A 12,822-nucleotide genomic window follows, 5' to 3' on the forward strand; every position below is an offset into this window, starting at 1 on the left:
ACGTCTTTAACTTGACATGAACTCTTACCTAGAACATCTTTTTCATGTTCAGGGACGAGAACTTTCCATTTGGATTCCTCTGGATCACTGAAGTCAATGTTGATTAGCCGGTAATTTGGAGAATGGCGGTTTGTCTTGAAAGTGAACACTGTTCCTTCATTGGTGACATACTCGTACTCAGCCTCAAAGTTATCTATCAGCTTCACCCATTGAAGAATTCCTGCAAGATCAAACATAGAACGTCAGTCCCTCAAACAAAACCTTTCAACACCTGACAATTGCTGTAGGCTCCTTCTTGAACAGTGCTGGTGACCAGAAGCAGTACAGTTATGGAAAGGCCAGAATGTGTACCAGGTATTAAGGACTTTCAAAGACTGCTCCAGATCAACAGGCTGCAGTGGAAAAATGCCAGTTCAGAGACATATTAAGATGACTGGTTTGGAAGAATTTCTAGCAAAATCCTAAGGGGCTTCTGGAAAGCTCAGATGTTTGCCACAGCAATGCTCCTACCGCAGTGGCTGCTGTGAATCCAACACCACCCAGCACATCAGGTTCTTGTCAAGGGAGCTACAAGTGCCCCCTTCTACAGACTTAGAATGAAGGGCTGCAGCTGAGTTGAAAGACTGCACTAAGCTTTCAAGTGCAATTTTATTTTTAACAGCTTTTCTAAAATTACTATTTAATTATAAAGAAATGTTTGGGGATTTTAGCTCCTGCAAAAATTTTACTTTGAATGGAAAGTTTTCCATTCTCCTTAAAAGCCCAGAACTTCCCACAGAATAGAAATTATGCTATTGGAATGAGTACAAGAAACTTCAACATGAGGAACTTCTCTCTCAACTCAGAAACAACATTTCTGAAATGCTGTTCTGCAGAAATTTGTCACCACCAAAGGACAACTACAGTTAGCAAAAACATCTGGGTTTCTGAAGAAAGAAAATTGCACTTTGCCTATAAATCTCCTACAATATCACACCTTCAACCTGAAGATGGGATTTTAAGACTCCACTGCTTTTTATTCACAGTTTCCTGTTTTGCAATAGGTTGAGAGGCTAGTAGAAAGAAAAAGCAGCAAGGCTAGATAAGATATGTGATATTCTTGTTTTATGTACAACCCAACCTATCATCCAAACTTACTGCAAGCATTATACATTAGGTATGCTGAAAAATCAAAATCCTTATGTGAAAGTAAAGCTCTTATATCTTAAAATAACATTTAGTGCACTGTCTGCCCCTTTTCTAAACCTACAGGTTGGTTCTTTGCTTTTATGTATAAACAAACTGTTCATAAATCTGTTTGTGAAACTCTATAATGTAATGTTTGTATCAATAAAAGAAGCATTTCAGCTTATTTTATAATATTAAAAACTGAGCAAGTAGATCATAGCCAAGCTGTAATTACCGTAAATTTTAAAAAAGAAAAGAATAATTGAGGAAGCAGTGAGATGACTAAGGTCATTTTAAACCCATTAGATGTAATAACACAGTATAGTCAGGACTGGTACATTCATAAAGTTTGTATCCCTTAATTGCCATTTTAGTTTAAAGAGAACTTCCCTGTCTCTTCATGCAAAGTGATTAAATTCCACTTTGTGTACTGCTGTAGTATGAATTTTCCACACAGTCCAGTCAATTTAGTATCCCGAGTGAATACACTTTGATTTTTCCTAAGATCCAAAGTTTTGTCCTTCTCAAGAGATTTCATGTTGAAGAAAAATCCTGCTAAGTCACTGTAGTTGCTCTGAGTTCCACAGAGAAAACCTGCTTTGATGCCCAGTAAAATAAAAGCAAATCCATCCTACAGCAAACCCTAATAAACAACATGAAAACATTTCAGGATCCCAAGTCACACGGCATTTTAGTAAATAAAATCTTTAACTGCAGAGTAACACCATAACAATACTGGTATCTGACAGAATGAAACCATCACAACGAAGTACAAGACTTCATAAAAAGAAATTGCCAGACTGTTGAAAAAACACACTTTTTTAATGGCAAATGTGCACAGTAGCTGTAGTCTCCATGAGTGCAATGGAACTTGGATTCCATGACGAAAAAGGACAATAATGTGACACTAGGGATTTACATTGCTTCCTTGCAACTCATTCATCCACTCCCAAATGAGCAGCTAGTAAATAAGTGAGGGTTGATGCTCTGCAAGGGTACACTTTGTTGTTATTATACAAAAACAAGAGCATCCATCTTATTAAAGTGGCTTTTATGTAGACTTTAGAAGACAAATATCGCAGTTGAATTACCTCTAAACCACTGTCTTACTGAAGTGGTTAAATACACCAACATCCAATCCAGGATCAGAGGCAGTAACGAGGCAACTACAGGCAGCCCTTACATCAGACACATCATTGCTGCACAGGGTATGTGCTGCAGTTCTCCAGTGAGAGGAACAAATCCTTTGCAATAACACGGGTATCAGCCATAGGAGGATGCTTCTTTATGCTTGGTTGCAGGTGACCTAGTTGTGGCTGTGACTGAAAGGGATATTCTAGCATTGCTTCAGATGCCCCTGCTTAGCCTTCTCCTTTGGGCAAGAAATAGCAACCTGATGGCAAAACACAGGCAGTTCACTGGGCACTAATACGGCTGAAAAGTGATGGGCACAGGCACCATTTCTTCCCAGGTCATGCCAAGGGCAACACAAGGAAGGGACAGGCCCGTGGAGTTCACTAGCATGGCACTGCCCCCATGTCAAGCACTCTGGCCTTGCCCCTCAGTAACAAAAAGAACAGTATGCCTGTAAGTTACGACTTCAAAAAGTACTTGAAAAACAAGGTGACGGATGGACATTGAGTCCATTCTTCATAAAAAAGAGAGAAAAGAGTTGAAGAACTGAATCTTGATAAGGCATTCCCAGCAGCCCTCTGGGAACATGTGTCTTTGAGAAGAATCACTAAGAAGTGGCATTTGGATAGTCTAAGGCTACTCTTAACATCTGAAACGCTGAAGACTTCAGTTTAATCCACATAAGCACACAATTGAGACAGATTTATTATACACAGGAAAAACATGCCAGTTTCCTGTATACCGCTGCTATACCCTAATTCTTTCCCCAGCCAATTCTTCTATTAAAATACATTGCTGAAAAGATACAGATGGTTTTGCCTATATGTTTTATACCAATCAGTTATTCATCATCACATACTTGCATGACAATAGGAACGGCAGGTAGAGTTCAGTGGACAATAAAGCCATGCCACACAACATGAAAATCATAATCCTACAGAGCTAGGCTTCTGCAAAAGACAAAAGCAATATTCAGCATACAGATGGAATTTTTAAACAAAGTTTTTAGATCCATAGAAGATCAGAAGAGAAATTGTTTCAGTAAGCATCACAGAATATGCCCTCAATCTTGTACTGGCCTCTGAACATAGTAAAATATTCCATGGCCTGCTGAGAGCAGTAGGTGATGAAGCAGGTCTGTGAATGATGACTATGATGACTACAGGAGAAAGGAAAGTTAATTTGAACAAATTGGTAAGAGCATGAATTATCACAAGGTCTTGTTACCAACCCTCTTTATACAGAAAGGATAGAGTGGCTGAGAGTCACTGTTAATCACTTCACAAAATGTTCTTGATACTTCCGTATTTCATGTTTCATGGAAAGGCCAAACAATCAGTTAATGGCAAATAACCTCTTGTCTGTGTACTGGAGAGACAGGGTTCAACAGTATCAGACACTGGGAAAAAAGTTTTCAAAAGGCAAACACTTGCATTTGGCTTTTTTCATGTGCTTTAACAGTCAAAATTATCAGGTGAAGATATAAATGATTCATAAATTCCATTCAGTGTTGTCATTTTTTGCGAGACAGCTTTTCTACAAATGGGACAGTGCTGAGAAAACCAGGAGACTTGGCTCATAACAACAGGACAGGTTTTCTAACCCAAAGAATGATGCCACATTTTATTATGGTACACATATTAAGTAAATAAACTTCTACCTATGGAAATATAATGAATTTTCAACTCCCAGATTTTCATAGATTCCAGAATGATTTGGGTTGGAAGGGAGCTTGAAAGCCATCTAGTTCCAACCACCCTGCCATGGGGATAGGATCACATTCCACTAGGCCAGGTTCTCAAAGCCCTGTCCAACCCAGATTTGAATACCTCCAGGGATGGGGCATCCACAGCCTCATGGGCAATCTCTTACAGTGTTTCATAGTACCAATCCACAGTAGGTTTTACATTCAATAGAAGACAGAATCTCATGGTGCACAGCATACATCAGATTGGAAACGATTATTTCAGGGCCCCTGTGGCATGTTCATAACATACTCTGGGAACTGAATGACAGAGTCCTTCACTCAGACATCTACTTCCACATCAGAATCTAATTTCTTCTTGAATCATGCAATACTCAGCTTGCTCCCAAGCCCCTGCTCTGAGTGAGGCAGCTAGGGAAAAGAACTCAGGGTTTTTTCTCTCTTTTTCTTCAAAGACACAAATATTTAATTGTCTCACTCTGATCTCCAAAGGTAAGAGGTATTTTCAAACAATTTGGACTTTCTTTAAAAGCAAGATCGCTCTATGTCTTGGGACCTGACTTCACATATAAACATCTGAGGGAGGAAATACTGTCAAGGAGACATTAAGATGTTCTTAAAAGGAATGAAACTTTTGTATTTGTATTGAGAGGGTACAACTCATCTTACAGATGATGGATGACAGCTACTCAACGATCATGGAAAGTTAATGTATTTGCCATCTAGAATATAAATAAATGGAAGGAAGCAATCTTCATTCCTTTGGGTTAAAAAGTTCAGACATGTCAAGATATATTCAAAGATTAATCCAGAAGAAAGAAATCAAGCACTTTTATGAACAGACATTTCTCAATCAGTTTCAAGGTTCCAATTTTACTTCCACTGGGATAATCACTCAAAAGACAGGAGAAGAGAATATATATGATTCATTTTGAGAGAGTTATAGCTCATGCCCTCAGACAGCAGAACACTTCAACTGAAAAGCAGGCATCAAAGCTAATCTCTCTCCCTCACACTACACTTTCTCTAATACAGACAGATGGAAGCACAAATACCTCATCTAAAAAATAATTTCATTATGAATACTATTTACCCTGGTGGTGCTCAAAGCCAGCTTGAATAAGGCTTTGAATAACCTGGTCTAAAGGGAGGTGCCCCTGCCCATAGCAGGTAGGGGTGGGACTGGATGATCTTTAAGGTCCATTCCAACCCTTCAATATTCTATGATTCTGTGATTTATAAATGTAATGTCCAGTCAGAAAGTAGCAGCATGAAGATGTCCTTGCTCAAATTAACAGCAAGCTATTTAATTTCATAGAATAGTTTGCATTTGAAAGGACCTTTAAAGGTCATCTATGCCAATCCCCTTGCAATGAGCAGAGACATCTTCAACTCGATCCAGTTGCTCAAAGGCCCATCGCACCTGAATTTAAATGTTTTCAACAATGGGGCATCCATCACCTCTTTGTGATGTGGTAACCTGTTCCAATGTTTTAACACATTTCTTGTAAAAATCTTCTTCCTTCTGTCTAACCTAAACCTACCCCTTTTTAAGTTAAAAACCATTACTGTTTTTTATATGGGAACAAGCCCTGCTAAAAAGTTTGTCCCCACCCTTCTTACAGACTCCCTTGAATTTGAGAGGAAGCAGCAAGGTCTCCCTGAAGCCTTCTCTTCTCCAGGCTAAACAACCACAGCTCTTTCAGCCTTTCCTCATAGGAGAGGTGCTCCAGTCTTCTGATCTTCATCATGGTCCTCCTCTGGGCCCACTCCAGCAGGTCAATGTCCTCTCTATGCTGGGATGCCCAGAGCTGCATGCAGTGTTTCAGATAGGGTCTCATGAGAGCACAGCAGAGGAACAGAATCCCCTCCCTCTTCCTGCTGCCCATGCTGCTTTGGATGCAGCCTAGGGTACAACTGGCTATCTGGGCTGTGAGTGCACATTGTTGGGCCGTGTCCAGCCTCCCATCCACCAATACCAAGTCTTCTCAGACCCAGCAGGGCTGCTCTCAATCCATTCATCCTGCAGCTTGCATTGATAAAGGGGGTTACCCCAACACAGGTGCAGCACCTTGCACTTGACCCTATGGAACTTCATGAGGTTCGCATGGGTCCATTCCTTGAGCTTGTCCAGGTCCATCCATATGGTATCCTGTCCTTCAGGTATGAAGCACCACTCAGGTTGGTGATGTCTGCAGGCTCAATCCCACTGCCTATACAGCACTGCTCCCAGAATGGGATCCCGAGTACCTATGGTTTCATTAGACCACAGACACTCATCACCCCTGTCCACTGGGACACTGAGGGTAGTTGACCACTACCCTCAGGATGTGATCATCCACCAATACCTCATCTACCCAAAAATCTGCGCATAAAATTCCAAGCTCTCCAGTTTAGAGAGATCAATATTACAGGGGATCATGTGAAAGGTCTTACAGAAATTCAAATAGATGACACCCCGTAGTGCTTTTTTTGTCATTATTTTTATTTATTTTCATTGCTAATAATTTGCCTCCAAAATAAATACATATGAAGTATGTATTTATACTTATATTTATGTGTAATAAATAAAAAAATACAATGAAAGCAAAACTTTGAAATTGATATTTAAGGGATATTAAACATTTTTCTTAAACACTCTATTGTTGATCCTTTCACATTTTTCAAGACAACTAATTTTTTTTCTCCCTATTTGTTAGGATACAACAGCCTTGTTTTGATATTAATTTTTGAAACTTTTTTTAAAGTTACTTCAATCACAGAAAAGTTTTTCAAAACATGGAAGAGCATTCTCCCTCTCACCATATTCCACTTTATAGCTGATGTCTGCTGTCGCCTCACTGTCTCTTGTTCATTTTCATTACAAAGGTTCTGACCCACTATTTCAGGCTACACAGCACATACTGACTCATCCCTTTGATGCTACTGTATATAGCACTGTTCAATGCTTACTTATTTATTAAGAGAGCCTGATAAATTGCAAGACTAAACTAAAACATGAAAGGCCAAACAATCCCATTTTCAGCACTGATGGGGACAAACATTACCTTTTTCCACCTGCCCTTGAGTCACATACATGCTTTTTTTGGCGTGGGGAAAAAAAGAACAACATTCTAAACAAAACCAAAATTTTAAAAATTCTGATTGATAGTGTTGCTCTTAAATTCTTTTAACCTTTCCCAGCCAGTCTAATCCAAAGCAATTCCAGATGACAATGACTAAGCAATTCCAACTGAAAATGACTAAGCTGTGAACTTCTGTGTTTGCTACATTTTTATCACATCTTTTCAAGCCAGTGGTTCTCAAGTATTTTTCACTAGCTCCTATTCCCCTCTACATGTGTCCTCCCACCACCTCACACTGTTCACCAGACGTAAACAACCAACCTCCAAGCAGCCCAGGCATAAGAGCCCCTATCACTGTTCTCTCTCCAGAAAGCCCCTGTACATTCTATTTAAAACAAATCTGTGTTTAGCTTCCTTTCCAATCCAAGAACTCAGGTGTGCTTTCCAATTAGCCAGCCCTCTCAGTTTTCTGCATTCCAGAAATCACTGCAGCTTTTCATTAAGGCTATATTTCTACACACCCAAAAGTTATAAGAAGAGCCATCTCTTCTGCTCCCCATGCTGGTTTATATCCCTTCTTTTTTTACCTCGCTCTCATGCCTCAGGTCCCCCAGGAAGAGCAAAGTGGGGCTCTGCCGAGAGCTCTGAGTCAGTAACTCATGAAACAGTTCTACAGTGTTCACAAGAGGATCCTGATTTTTTCATTAGGCTTCTCAGCTGCTACCACAATACAAAATTTAAAAAAAGGTCAATACTGAGGACAACTTCAACAAGAGCAATAGACCATGTCACACTGGTCTATGTTCATAGCCAAGGGTGATTAAACAGCTTTCATTTATTTCTTGTTGCACACCAACAGATTGGTGCTAAATTCTTTCTTCAAAGCACCAAATCACATATTCAAAAGAGTAAACAGTCAAGACTGACAATCTAATAAAAAAGAAACAATCTCATTTCTCAAGAAATGGGAAAAACAAAATTATTACCAAGCACAGAAGCATGAAGAGACATGCTACATTAAAAACCCCACTGTTTTTGTGGTTTGTTTGGGGTTTTTTTTTGGTTGGTTGGGTTTTTTGGTTTGCCTTTTTTTTGGTAAGGTGTACAACAAGGTTTGCTAATAAATAATTGCTTGATTACTGTGTATCCAGCTGTTTGGCTACTATGAGGCATTTTCAGGTATAGCAAGAACAGTTAAGCAGAGTCATTAATGAAAGAAGTTTTCTTGTTTGACTGGTTCAATAAACAAGCAAACCTGAGTTCAGTCTGTCTTGTGGAAGCCAAGTTTGAAAAATAGCTACCAAAAATTGTGCCTTACAGTGCTCAGCTACTGGGTAAATACGTGTTTTTTTTAAGAACTACTCAGCATTAGATCACTTTTAAATGTTTGTTACAGGAGCCAAGAGTTGAAAAGCCTATGAGCAGCTTAGCAAGATAAGTAGGGAAACCTCTAGTACTGAATGAGGGAACAACCTTCTGGTCATGAACCCACAGTGCTGTCCTTCCTGACCCAACCAGCAATGCACTCCTGCTACTGATTCATAAGGCAAAATTAAACCTTATCAGTTGGCTGGCAGAGTGGTTAAATCTGGACAAGAATCCCATAATTTTGTCCCTGATCTTTCTGAACCTCACCCCACGAGGAACTAAAAAGGAAGAACAAAGCACAAAGGGAAGAGGTCCCATATCCACAGTTACTTGAAACAGTACAGCAAGGGAGTTACCCCCAAAGCTTAAAGAGCAGCCAGCTGTCTTCTCCCAGGGGGTCCTCTCAGAGTGCCTCAGTATTGTGTCTTGCCACAATACTGGGAATTATGACCTCAGCTCTTGAGAAATTGAGTATTTGTAAAATACTGATATGATATAAAAATATTTTTTAAAGTTTGGTTAAGTTAGTTGTAAACATAGAATTTCAATTGGTAAACCTGGTAATTTCTAACACAAAGAGTTTTGTAACAAAAACTATGTTACAAACTGGGTTAATCTGGTGGGACTCAAAAAACACCTATGGTAGTAGGGGGGGAAGGGAAACAATAACTCCCCAAATCTCTTATCTTTTCAGACTAATTTAAAATCCCCATTAAAAAGAAGCTATTACTTATTTGTCATAGGTTACACCTAGCACGGTGATTTTCTATTCTAAAAAGGAGCATTCTTGGCACAAGTAGCTCACAACGGTCTGCTTAAAAACCTAGCAAACAACCTGAACATTTGAAGAGAAAAATGACTGAGTCTGCATACAGTAGAAACCCTGTGAAGCAGGGGAAGGAAAGCATGAAGAACATTTTAGCTAATCTGGGAACCAGAAAAGATGCTCAAATGCTCCCGGTACCATTCATGGAAAGAAACAGAAACACTGATGTGTAGATTATCTTCTGAGGAAAACAATCTAACAAGGAATATCACAGGAGACTGCACAGCCAATGTGATTAATCTACAGCTGTTGACAAAAATATCGTGACATCATAAATGCGGAAGATTATCGACACACCTAAATTTTCAGATGCAGAAATAGACAAGTTAAATCCTTTTAAGTTTCCTGAACATTTAGAAATAGTCTACTCTCATTTGTTAGATGTGATCTCCATTCAGAGACTAAGATGATTTCCCACTCAACACAGGACAAGTTAACATCCCTTGCCTCATAGCCTGAGAAATAATACATGAACAATCAGTGAATGCACAGGACACAACTTCATTCAGTACAACAGAACTAATATAATGTTCTCCCTTCCACAGACTCTTTGATGACATCATTATGACCTCACTTACTATTTAAAGGCAGTATATGCAAAAAGAAGCAACAACTCATGCTGTGCAGGAAGGTAATGAAATGCATTAACTCAAGATTACTGAAGCAATTATTAAGTGGCAAATATTGGACAAACCGTATTTCATAAAGAGATATCTTGTGAGAAAGTTAAACCAGAGGTTTCTTCTCCCTCAAAGCAAATTACTTTATATTGTTAGCAAAATCATTCTGTTCCATTTCTTGATCATTCTTGTGGAACAATCTGGATCTTTGCTTTCAGTGTCTCGAATTGAAAAGGCGCAAATTTACTTTTTTATTTGTATTGTCTAGACAGACAGCAAAAATGGGACAGGCATGTAATTGAGCATAAATATAGAAAAAGCTCACAATTTAAGAAGGCAAAAAAGGGTTTTACAGCTTTGTTTTTTGCAACTGAATGAGCTTATCTGGTTGGATTAGTATTTTCAAAACAGCCACAAACTGTTGAGTTTAATTTGAAATTTAAAAAGGAAATATTTTCTTGCTACAAAAACATGCCATATATAAGTAAGAGTAAAAATGGAAGATTACACGTTCCTTTCACCTACTGGGGAAGGAAATATCTGAGCTCCTGTAAGCTTGTTATGGGCTATACTGTGTTGCATGATGATTCCCACAGTAGCTGACTCATCCCTGAATTCACAGCCATCTTCCAAGTTCTATCAGGCAGACATTTATTAACCATTTTTTATTTCCACACGTGAAACATACTGTTTAATTCTGCACTCCTGTTTCTTCTTTCTTTTCTCAAGATGGATACCCCCCTTTTCACTCTGCTTCCCCACTCTACCCTGCAAATTTAAGCAAAATAATTCAACCACCTACTGTGCTCTTTGAGGGAAAAGGCCTCTTTTTGTTTCTCAGACAGACAAAATGAACATTTCTCTGAGCTAGAAGGTCTCCTAACATACAGGTAGAAATATTTTTTTAATTGTGCCACATTTCTAACCTACAGTAAGTTAGAAATAAAGCCCACAAATTAGCTAGCCAACCTTAATTCTAACAAGCCTTAAGTAGAGTGCATTTACTCATTCTAAACTATGACCTTACAAAACAAATAAATTCAGAAGTATGAGAAAGTTGTTAACACCAGACTTGAAATATTTAATGAGCATGTAATTTCATATGTCCAGCTGTGTGCAGAAGTAGACTACTAGTTCAGCTAAATCAAACAAGTCCCCAAAAATTAAAATGAAAAACTATATCAATAAGGTCTATACATGAAAGAGAAGACTTACATTATTATTTGATCATATGGAATCTGCCACATACCAACCTCTATATATCCAGTGCAATACTGCCAGATTGCATGAAGTTTTCGAAATCTTTTTCTTCAGTCTCAGTGAAATGAGAAAATTATAAAAACAATCACTATTTCTAAATAAGCTGTACATTATACTATCAAAAGCTTCCAAACTATGAATCACTTCACGGAAACACAAATGGCTTTCACTGAATCCAAGAGCCTCGACCTAGAAACCACAATATTGCTACCCAGTACAAGAAGACCTAGTAAGAGGTGACTAGCCTATAAAATATCTACACAGGAATAGTTTATTATTGTGATTCCTGCAGCAGGATGCTGCTGAAGAATGACACAGCTTCTACGACCATAGTGTGGCTTTAGTCTATAAATACACACGTGCATTTATCTTGACCTGCTGCTCAAACAGGACTTAAATACTGATGTATCTCAAAGAAATGAAACAGTATAAAGGACACTTCTATAACCAGCCTCTGTGGGATTTTCAAGGACAGGTCCAAACACTGGAAATGATATAAGGAACATGGATATAAGAGGTCTATTACAGAAGGAAGGATAAAAAAGAAGAGGGGGAGAGAACAACCTAAGTACAAAATTACTACAAAATTGCCTGTAATACCAGTTGTGTCCCTTCAGTTCTGAGGTACATTCCATATATTAGGTCCTTTCCCTTGATTACTAGCTCTGTTACTTTTATTCTCTTCATTACAAAACCGTAGTCCTGTCTGTTAATGGAACTTTTTCTTGGTCAATTAATTTCAACAATCCAGGAAGCAGTTTAGTCAATATCACTTTAACAAGGTGTGAGGAACAAAAGTAACTAAGAATTCAATGGTCATTTTCAGCTCTCAGTTGCAAAATCAGACTTATTTACCCCTCTGTCTTCAGCAAGCATCTCCAGGACGCAAAAGCATTTTGACTGAAATAAGCAGAGCATCTCCAATATTATTTCACTTCTTTATGGTTACTGAATTGAAGCTTCACTGTAAAATCACTCTGTCCTTAAAACAGCATCTATATCAGATGTTATCTGTTAGATCCTAGACTACCTATAATATCATCCATTTTCTTTCATTTTTCAGTTTCCCTCATTCCCCCTTTGCCAGTCAGTACAATTTCTGAAATAACTAATACTCACTCAGACAGTCCTGAAACTAGTTATTTTATTCTGACAGCTTCTTCACAAACATCTGTCTTAATCAGTTCATTTTCTCTCTCTCAACTTTGTACTTTTTTTCAGATTTCCTGCTTTAATTTTTTCAAGTTGTTTTCAGTTTTGAGGTATATCTCTTTTCTTTTTCTCCCTTTAATCTTAGAAGCATGTGAGCTACAAGCCAATTTTTCCAATCAGCACAGGGGTCCAAATCTGTCCAGAGAGATACTTGTATTTCACATGGACTGAACCATCCCGAGGGAACAGAGGAGAGCAGGAGCCTCAGCTAATGGTCTAAATAGGTACATTCAGTCCATCATCTTATCACACCTACAGTCTGGAGGTTATTCTCACTTTACCTCCAACACAGAATTTGGCAGCAAGCAGAGTCCTTCATTACAGCACAAGGTAAGAAAATTCATTATTCAGCTCATCTGCTTTGGATCTCACAGCAGTCAGTGATGTAACAGCTGTTGGATGAACCTGTGGCTTGGACTAACTTAGCCTTGTTATTACAGACCCAACTCAGCCAATAGCCCATTC

The 12,822-nt window shown here is 38.6% G+C and overlaps 1 protein-coding gene across 1 annotated transcript in view; it reads right to left on the reverse strand.

Annotated features, from left to right (window-relative positions):
• PREP (prolyl endopeptidase) overlaps positions 1 to 12,822 on the reverse strand; it is an 84,722-nt gene that overhangs the window by 46,959 nt on the left and 24,941 nt on the right. The window contains exon 8 of the mRNA XM_064412818.1: positions 29 to 220. Within this exon, the coding sequence (XP_064268888.1) occupies positions 29 to 220 (192 nt within the window). The remainder of the gene's footprint in view (positions 1 to 28; positions 221 to 12,822) is intronic.

Source organism: Passer domesticus, chromosome 3 (assembly GCF_036417665.1).
Source record: "Passer domesticus isolate bPasDom1 chromosome 3, bPasDom1.hap1, whole genome shotgun sequence".
NCBI classification, from domain to species: domain Eukaryota; kingdom Metazoa; phylum Chordata; class Aves; order Passeriformes; family Passeridae; genus Passer; species Passer domesticus.